Source organism: Athene noctua, chromosome 3 (assembly GCF_965140245.1).
Source record: "Athene noctua chromosome 3, bAthNoc1.hap1.1, whole genome shotgun sequence".
Classification (NCBI taxonomy): Eukaryota; Metazoa; Chordata; class Aves; order Strigiformes; family Strigidae; genus Athene; species Athene noctua.
The window spans coordinates 88,420,536-88,439,530 of NC_134039.1; the positions used below are offsets into that span (position 1 = coordinate 88,420,536).

The following is an 18,995-nucleotide window of genomic DNA, read 5'->3' on the forward strand; positions in this document are numbered from 1 at the left end:
TTCAGCCTCCCCCGGTACCACCCTGCAGCATCAAACCGAGCAGGCTGGGATCTACCCCTGAATCAGTCCTGCAACAGGGTGCCACAGCGGGCAGAGGCAGCCCCAGTCCGCGGCCTCTCAGGGAAGAACCTCCCTCCGCCCGCGCTCCACAGAGCCCTGCCTGTGCTCTGCTGCCCGGAGCTCTGTTCAACTATCGCCGTTCATTGATTTTACTTCTTTCCTTTTTTTCTGTCTTGTTATTTCACTAGGGGGAGAAATTAAATACTCCAGATGGCAATTGTCAGGATTATTCTTGCTTTTTTTCCCAATCTTCTGGTACCTCATTAGTTCCCAATAATGTTTAAGACACAACTGTGAATGGTTGGAAAAATGCACTGGCCACCCCCACCCCCAATCTCCATTACAGACTTGCAGAGTCATTCACATTCATTTTCTCTTATTAAATCAACTTCTCAGCTGAGGAAAAAAAAAATCACTTATCTTGAAAAAAGATACAAGTTGAGTATCTTAGAAATTATAATCCAATGAGTCTTATTCTAACACCAGGAAAAACGGATGAAAAAATCATCAAAGAGAGTTATAAAATCTTTCAAGAAGATTTTATAGTGACAGGAACAAATCAGTAATGCTTCCATCAAAGAAAGTCACGCCTCACTAGTCTAGCAGAGCTCCCTGCATGTGCCACCAGGAGCACCAATAAGTGAAACCCATAGTAGAGCAATTTATGTGGATTTCCAAATGCTCTCTGCAACAGCCCTCACAAGAGGTTGCAAACTCCAGCCGCCTTCACCTCTTACGCTGTGACAAACAGCATTCCCTGACGGCCTGTCCCGCTCTGCCCCGTGCCCGGTGTTGCAGAGGCTGAGCCAGGCCCCTGCCGTCTCCCCCAGACCCCTCTGTCAAGCGCAGCCGTCCTGTGGGGACCCCCGCGCTGCGCTGCTGAGCGCTGCTCTGGCACCGTCAGGGTTCTCCATCGGGGCTCCAGGTCCCCCCAGGTTAGCGGCAAGGCAGAACCACGGCTGTCACTCGGTGTGTCACTGAATGACTCTTCCTTTGGAGGGAAAGAGTCCAGCGGGGAGAAGCGGGAAATGTGCAGTGCTGGCACTGCGGTGGTGGGGCCTAGGAAGGTGCAACAGGTAAGATCTGGAGACAATCAGCCCCAGGGCACGAGAAGAGCAGGAAGAAGAAACCAGGGGTGCCAGCTGGAACCGCCTCTGAGCCCAGGGAAGCTGCCACCTGCGGGGAGGAGGGAAGAAGCCAAAGGGAGCCAGGAAGGGGTGCAAGGACCTGCGGCTGTGGCCAGCACTGGCACCAGGTCCTGCAGCCTGGGACAAGAGCCAGAGCCAGGCAGCGCCCGGCTGTGGCGGGGTGGGAGGCTGCTCTGTCCATCCTCAGGGACAGGGCTGCTGGCACAGCTGGTGCCACATCCAAAATCTTCCTACCAAACTCCTTCCTCCAGGTCTCCTCTCACTTGATCTCCTCTTCCTGGAAAGCTGCTTCAGACCCTTCTTCACTGTGATGGTTAGAAATGGCCTAATTTCTAGCCCACACATTCACGGCTAGTTTACCCTCCTCTTGCGTCAGCATTGTCTGTTAGCCTGTACAGCTCTTCTCTCCTCCTTTGTTTATGTAAGTATTTATATACATATCAGAGACAGCAATTAGATCCACACTCAGACTTCACTTTGCAGGCTGAGCAAGTGCCACTTACGTGATCTCCTCTTGCACAGCCGACCCAACCCCCAGGGACACATCTGGAGGGACCCACCGGCTCCAGAGGGGCCCTGGTCATAGGGACCAGTCCCAGGTTGGATTGTACTTAAGAGACACAAAATAACACACTTCAGGAGTCCTGTGCACAGCTCGTGCCTTTCAAGGCTTCAAGCCCCTTGTTGCCCAAGGCATGCATGGCAGGGAGGTCTCAGCTCCCACCCCAGCAGCAGTCCCACAGATGTCAACAGTCTGCCAGGAGCACTGGAACCGAAACAAGGGTCATAGCAGCCAGCACCTCCACAGCGACAGCAACAATCCTTCCAGCCTCAAGGGAGATCTGACAAGTCTCAGGATGGGGGCGAAGCAGAACCACACACCTGCACCCTCCTCTGCGGGGGCTGTTGGCCGCCCAGGCATCGTGGTCACAAACACCCGAGTGGGTCAGCCCGCACCCAGCCACGCTGTCCTGCACAGACTCCAGCCACCGGTCTGCGAGGGCTCGCGGTGCAGTCCGCCCGGGGCTGGCAGCCTTCCCCAGCACAATCAGGGTTAAATTCCTGCACCATGCCCATGCAGGTCCATGCCTTGGGCTTCACCTCTCCAACACCCAGCGACTCTGTGACTCCCGGGAGGCCCTTTGAGGAACAGCCTCTCCCGAGACACACAAGTGGGAGCATCTGGCTCACGGCATTGCCCAGTGCCCGCGCAGAGAGGGCCAGAGCTCTGGGCATGGTGCGGGGGGCTGCAGGCCAGGTGGATGCAGAAAGCAGCACCCAGGGCTGTCCCTGCTGGGATCGCTGGGAACCGGCCCTGGGGCTGCAGGAAGAGCTGCCAGGGCGGGTACAGCCTCTGCCTCACTGCTACTGAAAGGTCCGACTAGGGCAGACTTCGCCTGACTCACTCCAGATCAGCTGCACCGGGCCGGCAGCATGCCCACCCTGCGCCAGCACCAACCCTGCCCTGCCAGACCCTGCAGACGCGGCCGTGGGGCCCCTCTGGAGACCCGAACCGGCACCTGCTCCAGCAGCTCCCGCCCCAGGCTCTGCTCCTGCAACAGCACCGAGCGCGGCCCCAGCTCTGCCCGCAGGCGCCGCGCGACCTCCTCGGCACTCCTGAGCCCTTCCAGGACCCAGGAGCCCTCGGTCACGTTTAACAGCCCTGCCCAGAGCTCCCAGCCCTCCCGCGCCACTGCAGGGGTCAAGCCCTCACCTCAAAGGATCGGGGAGCGTCCGCTCTCGCTGGGCTGGCAGTGCCCATGGGACGAGCAGGGTCGTCCTCTCCCACCGGCCAGACGTTACTGATTTACCAGGGGCGGCTGCGCCTGGAACGGGCGGTCGATGGTTGCAAGCACTGCGGGAGGCTCGGTGGCCTCCGCGGGGGGGGACGGGGAGCGGGAGGGGCTGTGCTGCTCTGCCCCCACCACGGAGCCTGAGCTCAGGGCCCCGCGCGGGGTGTCAGGAGTCTGGGGCTCCCCCAGGCAACTGACCCCAGGCTGGTCCTCGGTATCCCACCAGCTCTGTGCCCGGGGCTGCCAGGCAGGGCCCTGCCCAGAGCCAGGGCTCTGCGACGCCAGAGCCGTCCTCATCACTTATCTGGGCACAAGCGGGTCAGCCAGCCCTGCCGATTGCGGTGGCTCCCTCCCAGCCCCACGTGACAGGCAGCACAAAGCAGCTGGTACCAGCCCAACCCTGTCCTTTGCCACCACTGCCCAAGTCCTCCAGAACTGACCCCCGCGGGCAGGGGCAGGGGCAGGGACAGGGACAGGGGCCGGGGCAGGGGCAAGGCAGGGGCTGGGGCAGGGGCAGGGGCAGGGCAGGGCCTGGGGCAGGGACAGGGGCTGGGGCAGGGACAGGGGCAGGACCGTACTTACTGTGGCCCCAGAATGTGTCAGGACGCACAGAGCTAACGAGGAGAAGGAGCAGGGCTCATTGATCAGCCTGCGTGTGGCCGCAGTGTCCTACAGCGCCTGATGGGTAATTCTCCTGCCAATTGATTTTCCCTCTCCCCGATCGCCAGGGTCAGTGGGCCACTGGGAATGTGTGGATGATTAAAGGGCAAGTCCTGCTCGAGGGACCAAACCCACTGCGCCAGTGCTTGGCCTTCCCAGGGTGACAGCAGAGCAGTGCTGACCCCAGCGAGGGGCTGCGGGGTAAGAGCAGCATCCTGTGCCCACACGGCGCAGGCCCGGGAATGTCGGGGCTCATCTGTGTCTACGAGTGTCCAGCAAAGAGGCTGGGGCACCCCTGAACTCCCCCAGCACACACACATGTGGAGGCAGCTGCAGTGCATGGCTGCTGGCGATTGGTAGGGGATCCCATCCACAGAGTTCTGGGGCAATAGTCTCTGGCACAGGGATTCCTGGGAGTTGTCCTTAATTAGCTGTCATGCTAATAGCCTGCAGCCCCTCACCGCCTGCCCGCAGCTGCTGCGGGAGAGGAACCCAGCGCTCAGGCACAGGAGCCGATGCCCCGCTCAGCCGAAGCAAAGGCTTCCCACTCACTCTGGCCACTGGCCCTGCTGGAACCGACTCCAGCCCAACAGGACAGACGGTGGCACTCCCTGGCCTGAAACACGTGTGCTTCCCGCTGGCCACAGCCCTGCACACGCTCCTGGCCGACACCTCCCACAGCGTCGTGCGTCCCCAGCCCGAGGACACGTCCACACCTGCCCCATCCCTGCCCCATCGCCCCAGGGGGGCCGCAGGTCTGCCCCCCGTGTGGCCTGAGGGGCAGCACAGCTCCTGCCAGCCTGCGCAGGGCACAGCAGGAGCTGGCAGCCCCAGCCAGGCCCCCCAGCCACCACGGTGGAGGAGCAGAGGCCAGCAAAGCCCCGCTCTGTCCCTACAGTCCCCACACGGGGTACGGTGCTACCCAGTGTCAGGCACACAGCACTGAGAGCTGCTTGGGGCTGCACATCCACTGCCAGGCTCAGCCCAGCCTGCTGCCTGGCCCCGTGCCCCCATCCCCTGGCAAGCTGGGCTGGCAGGACAGAGGACTGGAGGGCAGGACAGAGGACTGGAGGGCAGGACAGAGGACTGGCGGGCAGGGCAGCAGACTGGCGGGCAGGGCAGCAGACTGGCGGGGAGGACAGAGGACTGGAGGGCAGGACAGCCTGCACCTGCTGTGGCTGCACCACTCAGGCGTGTCTGCGACAATGCCAGGACAGGGCAGTTTGGTCCTTGCCCCCACCCCTGTGCACTCACTTCCACCCCCGGGCTGGAGACGCAGGCACACAGGCAGCCCATGCTGCCAGCTGGCCCAGGTTAAAACCAAGCCCATTTTGTTGTCCTGACAGCTTTTAGCAAGGGCAGCTCACAGCTCTACAGAAGTGTCCATAAACAGTGACAGGAGCAGGAACAAGGGGCTGGAGTGGGAAGTCTGTAAGCCAGCCCTATCAGACTGCACACACAGACCTGGCCACAGCCCTGCCCATACACGTGGCCTCTTAAATCCGGGTTTCTGCCACACACCCACCTTCCCGGGTCTGTCGCTTGCACTCTGGCTGCTCCCCCACCCGCTCTGAGCCAGCCAGCTCCTGGCCTTGCCCAGCAGCACCTAACCCTTAGGCGGTTTTAGGTTTGCAGCATCCTAGCCTCATTCCTTGGGCTCTGTGCATCCTTGCTTGCCCACAGGGAGAACATCCCTGTGTGGGGCTCCAGGCTCCCCCAGAAGCAGCAAGACGCAAGTGGCTGCCCCAGCACTACCTGGACGTTGCCCACATCAGGGACAGTCCCTCGAGCCTCCCAGCTTGGGCTCGCTCCAGTACAAACCCAGAGTGCAGAACCACTTCCCAGACATCCCCTTTCCCCCTCCAACTGATCCATGTCTCACCTCTCCACAAGCTCTTCTCCATCAGAGACGGGGCAAGTCCCCGCTGCTTTCCGCCCCGCAGCCCCTCCCGTACCCGTCCTGGTTCCCTGCGAAGCATCAGCGACTGCAGTCCTTCCTCCCGGGCTGCCCTCACCCTTCCCGCTGCAGCAGGCACTTGGAGTCAGCCCCGTGGGCCACGCAGCACCCCAGCCCGTCCCCCCTGGACCCCACCTGGGTGCGCCTGGCCGAAGCGGGGAAGAGAGCCTGGGAAAAGGCAGAGATGGCTGAAGATGCTGAAGCTCACAGGATCTACTGCTGGGAGGAGGCAGCTGGGATCCACAGGCTCTGTGTGCCATGAGAGCCCCTCACAGGAGCTGCCACCACTAACGCAGGGCTCCAGGGATGTGGTGACTGCTGCTCTAGTGGGAGGGTGTCCCCAGAGCCCCTCACCACGAGGGGCCTGCCCCGAGCCTGTCCCAGCAGGGGTGCCTGCAAACCGCAGGAGACCCGGGCAGGGACAGTGCCCGGCCCCCATGGCCCGCAGAGCCCCCAGCCCCCGGGGCAGCTCAGCACCGAGAGCTGCTCACGCAGCCTCCCCCACCCCGGGAAGGTGCCTCCAGCGCGGGAGCCAGGGGACGGCTGCAACGGGAACAGCCTCACGGGGAGGCACGGGGGATCCTGGGGGCTTCGCACCCCCCCCCCACAGTAACTCCGAGCAGGAGCGGTGCGTAGCCATAGGAACATCACTTAACACAGTCACCGTGGTAACCACCCCTACACGCTCTCACGGAGCACGTGCTGGGCCCTGTGCACCCCGGTCGGGGTCCCCGATCCTACCCCTGCGCTGCCCAGTCAGCCAGGACGGGGACAGGCCTCTCACCAGCACCACCCCCAGCCCCACCACAGCTGGGAACCACCGCCGAGACCCGAGCATGGAGTCAGGCCCCTCCAGAGTCCTGCAGACCAGCCTGGCCACAGACACCACTGCCCAGAGGCGTGTGCTGGGTTTTCTGGCATCTTCTCCTGTCCTACAAGTCACTGAACCCCATCAGCTCCCGGTGTGGAGCCAGAGCATAAGGGCCACCCCACACTGCCAGCCCGCTGACGCGGGAGAGGAGCACGCCTGGGTCAGACACATGTGAGGACTCAGTCAGGAGGAGCAAGAAGCTGGAGCCGGCCCCACCACCGACAGGCTGGCAGAAAGCACATCTGCTCCCTCCATCTCCCCACCACTGCCAGGCACAGCTGCAGGCAAGCACAGCCCAGGAAGGTGGTACAGCCCGAGGACAAGCAAATCCAAGCATTAGGTTCCCGCACCTCCCACCCTGTGTCCCCGCGCAGCAGGCAGGGACCCGCGGCAGCACGGCCAGAGGAACACCCAGCCCCTCGCCTGCACAATGCCACGGCCCGGGCTGACCCAGGCTGCCACCCTGCACAGCTGCATCCTGCCCTGTACCTGCTGCAATCCTGCACCCATCCTCCACTCTCCCGCCTCCAGCTTAGGAGGAGCACGACACAGCAAGAAGCAAGAACCCTGAGGACCTCCAGGAATTACATGAATCCCTGACACTGCTGGGACCTACCGCCCCATCACCCCTGCCACCAGCGAGGCCCCATCCCCATCCCCTCACTCAGCCTCTGGCCCTGCCCCAGCGCAGCCCCTGCAGCACCCCACACCCCAGCTCGCAGGCACCCTGGCCTCCTCACTAAAGCGGCAGAGCACAGGTCCAGGGCTGCCAGCGCTGACCCCACATCCAGCAGCGCATACCTGACCTGTTCCCAGGTGCTGCCCGGCTGCTGACACTACCCGGAGCTGGTGTCGGGGTGGCTGCCACCCCAGAAAAACATCCTGCTGCTGCAGGCGCCCCGAGCGCCCGCTGCTCAGCCAGCCTGAACGCAGCGCTCGGCTTCTCCCGCTTAGCCCTGAGGTAATAGGATAACGCTATCTCCATCTGTTTGTCTGGGACCGAGACGCTAATCGCCTCTCTGGCATCCCTGCGCCCCTGCCCAGCCCTGCCTCCAGCCCTGTCCCACCTTGCGAGGCAGCTCAGGGCAGAGCTGCTGTGCTGGAGGAGTCGGGAAGAGGCACCAGGCGGCAGCCGGCCGGGCAGCCACGGTGGGGGCAGAGCAGGGCAGGACAGAGCCAGGCTCCTGGCTCAGCCATGGCCTCCCGCAGACCCCGAGAGGCCTCTCCGTGTCCCACAGACTGGGGCTGCTGCTGCAGCAGGGAAGGAGGGTCCTTCCCCTTCAGGGCAAGGAACAAAAGTCCCTGCACCAGGGACTGCCTTTGCCAAGCCTGACTCCATGGGGCCCCGCTCCCCCCAGGATCTGCTGTTCTGCTGCAGAAGGAGCAGGTCAGAGCACTGAGTGATCTGCTGAAGTGTTCAGAAGTGATGCCGTCACAGCAATCAGATTTGGGCCCTGCAAGTCACGGGTGTGCTCTGGGACCATGCAGGACTGACTTCATTGAACACACAAGACAGCAGAAGAATAGCTTGGATAAATGCCCACATCTCCGTGCAAACACAATCCATCCCCCCCGCACATATTTGAAGACTGCACCTGCCCTGTGTTGGCAGCCAGTGCTTGACAACTGGCAGAACCCTGCAGGGAGGCACCTCTCACAGTGCAGCAGCTCCCAAGCCCTGAACCGCATGGCATGGCATGGCATGGCATGGCTTGGCATGGCTTGGCACGGCATGGCATGGCACGGTACAGCACGGCACGGTACAGCATGGCATGGTACACCTCAGCATGGCACGGCACGACACAGCTTGGCATGGCTCAGCACAGGTCGGCACGGCATGGCATGGCTCAGCACAGCACGGCACGGCTCGGCACAGCACGGCTCGGCACGGCACAGCACGGCTCGGCTCGGCACGGCTCAGCACAGCACGGCTCAGCACAGCACAGCACGGCACGGCTCGGCACGGCACAGCTCGGCACGGCACAGCTCGGCACGGCTCAGCACAACACGGCACGACACAGCACGGCACGGCATGGCTCAGCACGGCACGGCACGGCACGGCACGGCACGGCACGGCACAGCACCTCCCCTGCACGGAAACACACAGTGCAGCCCACGCAGCGCAGCCCACGCAGCGCAGGCAGCCCCTGCTCGGAAACACGCAGCACAGCCCACACGGCTCGGCCCACGCAGCACAGCCAGCCCTGCACGGGCAGCCTGAATTACCCACAGGATTTACAAGGTGAAGTGGCAACACGTTTCAGGGGTCCTGGAATGAAGCCGCAGGCTCTGAAAAGAGCCAGCTGAAGCCAGAAAAAGCACCCACTATTCCTGTGCATTAGCATTTTATGCTTCCTTTGTTTCCTCCTCTGGTTTCCAAGCCTTCACCCTGCAGCTCGACATCCACCGCTTGCTGCACGCCGCAGCTCAGCCTGCCTGGCGCAGGGGAAGGGGCTGGGTGAGGCGGGGGCTTTCTGAGCCCCAGCCCTGCAGAGGCATCCACACAGAGGGTCCCTCGCTTCGCAGCCCTGGGGTGGGACACAGCAGGCACCCGCAGCACAGGGGGCCGGCAGGCGACAGCCTGGGGCCGAGGCAGAGGCTGGCGCCCTGCTCCCCCGCAAGCCCCCGCACTGGTCATGCTGGGGCACAGACAGCGGTAGCTGGGAGCACCCGTCAGGGCCACGCTCCAAGTGTGCACACCTGGAGTGGGAACAGCGTCAGCCAGACCCGCCACTGGCAGGAACCAGCCGGGACCACGCCGGGAGGGGCTGGGCCCTTGCAGGGCACCGAGAGGAGGGAAGAGGGAAGGAAGGCTGCTCGGAGCAGAGGCCAGGAGACCAGACCTGGCACCAAGCACAGACCGCACGTCAGGCAGGGGACAGACTGGCCCCAGATCACGGGCAGACATTTGCCATTCGCCCTCTCCCCCTCCCTCAGGACATCTCCCCCGGACCCTTCCCCAGCCATGTCCTACAGCTCAAGCTGCTTTTCCACCAGCCATGGGCAGTGGTTTCCCCGCTCCCCTCTCCCCTGTCCCCCGTGCTCCCCTGTTCCCAGCGTAGCTCTGCCTGCCCTTTCCTCCCTCTGTGCCAGGCTCTGGCCCCACCGCAGTCACACCAAGCAGCTGCATCCCTGCCCTGTCCACATCCATCCCGTGCTCTGGGAGAAGCATGAGCCGCCCGTGCCCTCAGCCTGGGGGCTAGGGACACCCACCACCGCTTTGCTTCCCTTTGTGGCACACCAGCTCTGGCACCTGCCAGCCACAGTGCCACAGATTCACTGGCACATACGGAGCTGGCTGGCCTCATGCCACAGCACCACAAGTCCCCTCACACCAGCCCCACAGCGGCCACAACAGCAGCCCCGAAAGCCTCCATGGCTCAGTGCGGCCAACAAAAACATTTTTCACAACATCCTGCACATTCACATGAGCCCCATCGAGACCCTGCCCTGGTCTATGGAGCAGCGTGCAGGCAGCACCCAGCCCGTGGGCATGGCTGTGGGGTGACATGGCCACCAGCCCCACCAGCACCGGGGACAGGCAGCACTTGCCAAGGGCCCGGTGTCCTCAGGCGGGCAGGAAGAAGCCCCATTGCATGAGGCAGCATCCGAGCGGCCGGTGCTGGAGGAAGCACCCACAGCACTGTGATGTCCAGGAACCCGCCCGTCCTCCAAGACCAGCGGCACTTGTCCAAGACAGAGATCCTGGATCCCAGACAGAGGGGCCCCGTCAGACCCTGTCAGCCCGTCTCCCTGAGGACCTTTCCTCCCAATGCCTCCTCAAAGCATGTCGTGTAGTCACGACCTACCCCCAGCTCATAACTGCTTCTGCATCACTCACAGCCTGCCTGAACACGTCCTGTCCCCCTGGCCGGAGCCCTGCCACCCTCCCCCAGCCCTCACAAGCCATGTTTCTGCCCCCAGCTCACCACGCAGCCACCCCTGAGCATCCAAGCCAGGTCCCTGTCCCCACTGGACAGGCCATGCCCTCCCGGGACAGAGCTGCAGGGCCCTCCCCGCCTGAGCCCCCTCCCCACCACTGCAGCTGGGAGGCCCTGGGCGTCTCTGAAGACAGAAAGGGAAGGACAGAGGAGTACTTACCTGGAATGACTGTCACAGGCACAGGGTCACAGCGCTCCCTCTTCATCAACCTGCGGACAACAGAGAGCAAGGACAGCGTCAGCGCAGCACCCCACACGCACGGCCCCGGGCACGCTGCGCCCACGGAGGCAGCGGATCAGGGAGCTGTGGAACCCGCAGGGCTGGGGACAGGAGCGTCCCCAGAGCGAAACTCCCACAGGACGCCAGTGAAAGCAGCAAGGTCACCTAAAGCTCCACCAACACCCGCCGCCCCACCGCAGCGGAGCGTCCACAGCCTTGCAGCGCAAGCAGAAGCCCTGTGCCCCGAGGAGCCCCCTGAGCATGATGGCTGTCCCCCAAGGAGAGCACAGGGGCTCTGCCCCTTGCCCAGGCAGGCTGGAGGACCGGCAGCCCCTGCCTCTGCTGGCCCCGCAGCATGGCTTGGTGACACCATGCATGAGGGCAACGCAGCTCCCCGTGGAACGGCTGGGGCCGAGCACCAGGGAAGGTGGAATCAGCCACCACGGGTCAGGGCGTCCTGGAGCACCTCTCCCACCTGGATCGAGGGGTCCTGGAGCACCTCTCCCACCCTGGCTGACCCGCTCCCAGGCAGAGTCCTGGGCAGCACACAGCCCGAGAGCAGAAGCAGACTGGGGCTGAAATGCCACAATGCTGAGGGGCAGTTCCTCAGAGCAGAACCCCTCGTTCAGGACAAGCAACAGCAGACCAGGGCCTGGCCCAGCCCACCTCCAGAACGATGGGACAAGAGCTCCAGGCTAAACTCAGGAACAGCTGCAGGCAGCCAGGAAAAGAGAAAAGTGCATCCATAATGTCTCTGCTCCCTTATGTGCTGGCAGCGTGCACTCTCTCTCTCCTCGCTTCTCATTAAAGATCCTTTCTGGGTGAGTGGCTGAAATGGCTGCTCTGTTGTAGAAAATTAAAAATGTATGACTTGGGATTTCTTGGAGCACGCCTGTTGTGCTGCAGCTGGTGTCAGCAAGTGCAAGGTGCCGTGGGGGGAAGGGGCCACGGCAAGGATCCCGTTTTTGCAGAGAGCTCGTGGCATGCCACGTGGGCAGCTGGGGTGCCACCAGGCTTTAAACATTTTATTAGATAGACTCCAGCCTCCACTGGCAGAGGGATCGCAGACACAGCGATGCACCTGGAAAACTCAGCAGCTATTGTGTGCCTCTGTAAAACGATGCTGCCAAGGTCCCCGCGGGGCCGGAGCACGATGCTCCGGACACAGCTGCCACTGCCCTGCTGACTCCTCTCTGGAGAAAAGCTCACAGGACACCTGGGCCATGAAAACAAAGGAAACCTACCACAGCTGTTTATGTAGGACTTAATTTAAACAAAATAGCCCAGGGAATATGTGTGTCCTGCTTGGACATTTAGAGAAGTGAGTCTCTCTCCTGTCCCCTAGCACTGGGAACACCGAGACTGAAGAGGGCAGGCAGTGCGGCAGGGGCCTGCTGCGCCTGCAGGGACATCGAACCTTGCAGGGCCGAGGGATAACGCCCCTGGGCACGGGGTGGCACAGGCTGGGACACCCACACAGCCCCCCTCCCACCCAGGCACTCTCCAAAACCCCTCACTGCAGCACAGAGCGTGGTTTGAAGCCTGGCAAGGGCACAGAGCAGCCCCAGCCCTCCCACCCCACCGCCGTCAGCGGTGCCGGGAGACTTGTTTGCTGCAATTAGGAGGCCAGGACAAGGGGGTGGGTTGTGTGGTGCCACAGAACAGGGACTCCCCATCCATCAAAAGCGTCTCCGGCAGCTCCTGTTCCCAGGAAACCCCACGGCCTCCAGGCAGCCTCTGCCCAGGGACATGGTGGGTTTGGGCTGGAGCCACACAGCACGGCTCCAGCTACACCTCACCAAAGGCGGCATAAGCCAAACACCCTGTGGTGCCCGGTGGCCCAGCTCCACGTGAGCATCAGACGAACAGGTAACCACACACAGCAGTCGCCTGGAGCATGGGAGCCTTCCCCAGATGCACACCAAGGGCCCAGGCTGGGCTGGCTGCTAGCACAGCCACAGCACAACCCTGGGAAGCCAAACTGTTATTTCCTGGGAGCACCCTGTCCTGACCCAGCCAAGCACCAGCAGCACTTTTCCATCATCCCCCCAGGTATGGAGGGCTGCAGCAGCGCAGGCAGCAGTGGAGTGGAATGGGCAACACAGCACGTGGGGAATAGGTGTCAGCACAGCCACCATCCTGGGCAGGATTGGGCACCCGGGCTCCCCAGGAAAATGGAAAACCCAGGGGACTCAGAAACAGGAGGCAAGAATGACCAAAGGACAATAAAAACTGTCATGAGAAGAGAAAGGAAAAGCAGAGATCCTGCCTTAGAAGGAGGCAAATAAGAAGGGACACAGATAAAAGGCTGTAACATCCTGAACAGTCTGCAGAAAGGAGGCAACACTTCTGCTCTTTTCATCTCACAGCGCGAGGGCAGAGGAAAATGTCATGGGATCTTGCACTGAGAAAATGAAATACTCCTCTACGTCGCCTGTAACTAGGTGGTGTAGCTGACTGCCACAGGAAGCCCTTGAGGCCCAGAATGGTGCAAGCTCCCAATCTAGAGGTTTCCGTGGGTGAGGATACCAACCAAAGTTACCGGCCGCAGCCTGGGGAGGCTGCGCAGTGCCCCGCTGCAGGCTTCACTGCAGCATCGCCCCTCAGCGCAGGCAGCTGGTCCCCAGCCGGTCCCCAGCTCTCCGGGGCAGAGCAGAGGTGGGCCGGGGCAGCGGGACGGTGGCTCTGGGCTGCAGAGTGGCTCCCAGCACCACCAGCAGCCTTGCTCAATCGCCAGCAGGATAGCTCTTCCTCCTGGCTCTCGTCCACACCATCTCCATCCCACCCTGCCCTCCAGAGCAGATCTGGGCCAGCACAACAACCTCCTGGGCCGCCCCCGAGCCAGGCCTCTCCAGCACCGTCTCTTCCATCCTCAGGTGACAAGGGCCCGGTGGCACGCTGGCCACGGGAATACACATCCAGTAACGTCAAAAGCACCAATCTGCAGGGGAAGCTGCTCTGGAGATAAATTAAATGCTTATAACATGAGCATCTTCTTCCAACCCTGATAACAGGCACAGGAGATTTATGAGTTTATTATTGGACCTGATAAATTAAACTCTTCACAGAAGAATAAATTATGCAGATGATCTGCGATGTATTTATACTGCAGCTTGCACACTGCCAGGATCCTAGCCCTCACGGTCCCCGAGGATCCTGCTGTCTGTGGAGCCAGAGGGGCCTTGTTCAGACTAGCAGGGAGAGCTCCAGGGAGGCTGTTATTGCTCTTGCTCCTGAATGGCAATTCTGCCTTTCGCTTGTCTAAGTCTGACTCTTTTATCATGGATGTCCAGATTCCCTGCTTTTCGTTCAGCTTCTTCCCTTCCTGGGATAAGAGTCAAGGACTGCAGACTCGCAGTAACCACAGCAGCTGGTCCCCAGCACTCCAACAAACACGACATGATCAGAAATGACAATCAGTGGAAATAAAACTGTCCCCAAGACAGAACTGGGAGCTGGGAAGCATCTGGAGAGTCCTATCTCAGGAGGGCTGTGGAAAAGCCTCTCTGCACAGAGCAGTGCCCATGGGGTTACGATATGGCAGATGGGACACACACAGATGCCTGTGATCAGGGTTCATGCAGAGGGGACGTGCCCGTTTCTGCCTCCTGAGGTCCCTGACCCCAGAGAGGGACAATTGGTCCCTCTCACAAGCATCATCAAGGAATCCCTTCCAGCTGCTCCTGAAAAGAAACGCAGACAAAGCCTTCCCCAGCAACAGGGCAGCCACAACCCAGGCCAAGGCCTGCGGTGCTGCGGGCAGACGCCACTGCACACCTCTGTGCGGAACCAAGCTCGGCCACTGGTCTGGCCACGCTGCAGCCAAACTGCCACCGTAGCACAGCACTGCCTGGCACAGCCTGGTCAAGCACAGCTGCTCCAGACGGCCCCCACGCGCCAGTGGGACTCAGGCCGGAGGTTAACGGAAAGTCAGGGTGAGCTCGACTGTGGCTGTCACGTCCCAGCAGGCTCCTGTCACAACTCCAGGGATCTGCGACCCACAGAGGAGCAGGAGACACTGAGGAGGGGGCACAGCCTGCAGCCCCCAAGGCCCAGCATGTGATGTCCTATCCTCACACATGCCAGGAGCTGTAGTCCCTTTCTACCAAGTCCAGGAAACGTTACATCACGCTGTAAGGACATGGCTGAGCCTCCGCTGAGCCTCCTCCAGGCAGGGGAAGGTCCCCCGGGCAGCCCTGCCCGTGGCCGGCTTCCGCCAACGCTGAACAATAGTGTCCAGGGCTGAGCACTTGCGGGGCCACTGTATTTCCTGCCATTCTTTGCACTCCCCTGGGGATATCTATAAAAAGCACAAGAATCCAGACCTGGAAGTCTAAACCACTCCTTAACTGAGCCAGGAATGCCAGCCTCTCGAAGGGGAGGGAGTCCCGCAGTCCCCCAGGAGGGGAGCAGCTGCGGGGAGGTGGGACACAGCCCAGGGCCCATTGGCCCTGTCCGGGGGAGAAGCGCAGCCCTGAACCGAACTGCACCCTCAGGCTTGGTGCAGGCAAGGCCCAGCCAACCACCAAACCCACCCTGCCCACCGAGCTCCTGCTGTTCTGGAGCATGCAAAGTCATCCACCTTGGCATGAAGCAGCAGCCCAAAGCAGCGGCTGCTCCCAGACAAGCAGCCTGTAAAGCAGGGGCTGGGCTGGGGGCTCCTGCCGTGGAGGCTGCAGGAGGCTCTTCGTGGGGCACGGGTCCTGAATGTCCTGGGGGATGGCTCTGCCTGGGGAGGGGCTCGCCCTGGTGAGAAGCTGGCACTGAGGGTCCCCCTGCACCGTCCCTGGCTTGGCACAGCCCCATCCCCTCCCAGAGTCACAGCTGAGACCATGTAACATCCAGAATCACAAACGCACAGAGCTGCTGTCAGTGAGGGGAGAACGTGCTGCTGCCAGAGAAGAGTTTTCAATATTTAATGATAGAAGCATCTCCTGATCAACCTGCTTCTCGGGTTACAAAAGTCCCCATTGTGCTGCTCCCCATAACGAGATGGGCAGCCCGACGGCTGGTACTGGCACAGACCCCCCATCCCCTGAAAGTTTGGGCTGATCCTTGAGAGACTTCCACAAAACCAGCGCTGCCTCCCCTTCCCACGCTGCCAACAGGAGCCAAGACACTCATGAACCAGAGCTTTTGCCTGTTGTCACAGTTACAGCAGCTCAGCTGCATTTAGGAGTGGGATGGCAATTTACTCTTTGTACTCATTTTAGCTGCATGGCCTCCCCCTGCTCCAGGTCTGCTGTGGCAGAGGGAATTCCCGCCCCACAGCACTGCCAGCCCCATGGGGATGCTGAGCCCCCGCTGCACCCCGCAGCTCCCACTCCACGTCCCCGGTGCCGAGGGCAGAGCCGGGCCACCAGATCCCCCTCTCAGGCTAATGGCCGGTGAAGGAGGCAGGCAGAGGAGGCCGGAGCAGGGCAGAGCACGGCCAGTCCCTCCTGCTGCCCGGGAGGGGACCCTTTCCCTGTGTCACAGCTCTGCTCCCCCAGCCTGTTCCCGCTCCCCTGGCAGCCCCCCCGGTCTCCCGCACCAAGGGAGCGCGGGGCAGAAGTCCGGAGCTGTGCCGAGCGGCCGCCCCTCCCAACACAACGCGCGGCCCATCCCTGGAATGCTCCCGGGGCCCGACCGCTGCTGCCAGGACAGCTCTGCGGCCACGGCCCCGGCTCCCAGGGAGAGCTCTCGGCTCTGCCCCAACCCATGGCCAGCCCCCGGCCCCTCTGCCAGGCCCCACCGCAGCCCCCCGCCGCTCTGGGGCACGGCCAGCTTGGCATCGCCCCCCCCTCCCGTGGCGCCGAGCATCGCCCCAGTGGGACGGGCGGCCCAGCACCACCCGTGCCCAGCCCCAGCACCGTGCTCGGCTTCGCCGCGCTCCCCGAGACGGGAAGGGGAGCCCAGGCGGGCGCCCTGGCCCCCTCCCCACCCCACGGACCCCGCTCGGCTCCTCACCGCTGGCACACACGTGCCTCACCGCTTGCTTTATGCACTTACGCACTCCTGTGCGGAGGCAGCAGTAAGAATTTTTAGCCAGTGGAAATCTCAACAGAATATTCTGTTGTGGGCTGCTTGTGTGTCTGTTTGTGTGCACCTCCAGAACACAGTAGTGGTTTAAGTGAACAATGCAGTACAAAACACAAACAGCACAGATACGCGTTATTCCTACCATAATACAATATTAAAAACAGTTAGGTGTTTTATGAATGTTTAGGTGTTATATTCTGTACCACAGAAAGAAAAAAAGTAGCTTGTAATATTCTCCTTTGTGCCCTTTTTTGCCGTCAGACCCTGCTGCCACATACCTCACAAGTTTGGCAGTCAGCAAAACCTCCAGAGAGGGCTTCTGTGCAGGTGCAAAACGCGAAGGAACTTTGTAATGCATTTAAGTGTTGGTATAAAAAGAAATTACAGAAACTTGCTATGTTATCTCCGTTACCCAAACATCTCTACTGAGGCAGAATGACAACGAAAGTTCTTAGCAAAGTTTATAAAGTTCTAGTGGGGAAAGACCCCCCTGTGCCCCAGGTAGGAGCCACCCCTGTCCCCACGCGGTTCCCAGGGAAGCCCAGCCCCGAGCCCCGCTGCCTGCACCCCCCGCAGCCACAGCTCGGGCACAGCCCCCCCATCCTGGGTCTCTGCCTCCTGCTCGCGCCCTCGGAGCGGGGTCTTGTGCAACGTCCACGCCCGCGGGGGCTGCAGCCGGCAGCTCTTGCCCAGCCCAGCGGACACCGACCACGAGCAACTGCACACCCGGGGCAGAGGCACCCTCCGGGACACTGAGGCCAAGAGAAGACCAGAGCCCCCAGGGGTCAGCGCCAAATCCTCCGCTCCTCTCCTTACGCCCCAAGACCAGCACAAATACAGCTGTAACACACAGCAAGGCACCCTCCCACCATGCCCCGCTGCAGGGACAGTTCAAAGCTCGGTTTGAGGGTGCTTCTCACAGACGCCTGGCGGATGTAATCCTTCCATCACTGAAGGCTTTGAGGATCCCCGTCCACAGACAATCAAGGCAAGAAGCAGCAGATACAGTTCTTGTCTAATCCTGTTTGCTTAAATTCGTTGCTCTCTTCGTGCTGACACACATGAGCATCCACAGGCACTCGTGGGTACCAGGACCTGGGCAGCCAAACCCAGCTCTGGAGTTTCCTGCTTCCTTGACCCAGTTTTGTAAGAGTAGGAGAGTGGCAGACTCGCACTCTTCCAGCAGTTCCCCAAGACATCGGGGACAGGGAAAATTGCAAGCTGAGGCCCAGATACAAGAATGCAACCACACAAATCCCATACAGAGGACTGTCCAGCCTGAGCCAGAGAACAGCTCGTTCCTGGTGACGGCCTGGGGTGGAGATGGCTTAGTGTACAAATGCGCTCACACACTGACAGAGCCCACGGAAGGTGGTGAACTGAGCACCACCCCAAACAGGGACGTGCACAGCCCTGAGGGGAGGCAAACCCAGCTGTGCACAGATGCACAAGGACTACAAAGAGACAAGTTGCAAAACCAATAGCACACACTCCAGAAGCAATGCCACACCGTCACCAGCGTCCCCCCGCCTGGACTGCAGGTGTCACGGTCCCCAGCCCGAGGCACGCTCTGCCTGCGCGTGCCCCACCGAAAAGCGGGGCTCCTCTTCCCAACCACAAACCACGGCCCCTTCCTCCCGGCACATACGTGTCGCTGCGAACCAGCTATCCCCAAGCGCGTTCAGCTCGCTGCAAATCTCAGCCCTTCACCCCAACACAGGCTCCCACCACAGCCCCAGCCCAGGGCACGTCACAGCCCTCGCTGCCCAGCTCCGGCCACAGCCCCGTCCCGACGTGCCAACGCCCCAGAGCAGCCGGGGCCCCTATCCCCAAGGCATCCCGCCGCAGACCACAGCCGCAGCCCCGCTCCCAGGACGCGCACCCGGCCGCTCAGCACCGCCCCGGAGCCCCAGGATGGGCCCCGGAGCCCCAGGATGGGCCCGGCCCGGCCCCAGCACCCCACTGCAGAGCACAGCCCGCGCCCGGTACCGCACCGGTGTGAGCGCAGCCCGCGCGACCCCCGCACCTCCCTGCCCCGGCACCCCCCGCGCCCCCCGGATCCCCTGCGCCCCTCGGAACTCTCTGCCCGGGCACCCCCGCCCGGCTCCCGGACCCCCCGTCCGCGGGGCCGCCGCAGCCGCCGCTGCCACCCGCCGGGCCGCCAGCCCCGGGGGCCACCCCGCCGCCGGCGGGCACAGCCCCCCCGGCCCCCCGCCCCCCTGCGCGGGGCCGGCCCGGGGCCGCCCGTTACCTGCGGGGCGGCGGGCGGCGGGGCCCGGGCCACCATCGCCGCGGCGCGGCCGGGGGCAGCGGCGGCCGCCGGC

The 18,995-nt window shown here is 62.2% G+C and overlaps 1 protein-coding gene across 9 annotated transcripts in view; it reads right to left on the reverse strand.

The window, feature by feature from the left end:
- The window catches only part of SHANK3 (SH3 and multiple ankyrin repeat domains 3), a 351,907-nt gene extending 332,925 nt beyond the window's left edge, over positions 1-18,982 (reverse strand). For 8 of the 9 annotated variants that reach the window (XM_074903636.1, XM_074903627.1, XM_074903631.1 and 5 more), the window contains exon 1: positions 2,923-2,983. In XM_074903636.1, the coding sequence (XP_074759737.1) occupies positions 2,923-2,970 (48 nt within the window). In that variant the 5' untranslated portion in view covers positions 2,971-2,983. Of the gene's footprint in view, positions 1-2,922; positions 2,984-10,590; positions 10,641-18,922 lie in introns of those variants that run through there. The other variant, XM_074903628.1, reaches the window with a different exon arrangement.
- Between the last annotated feature and the right edge of the window lie 13 nt (positions 18,983-18,995).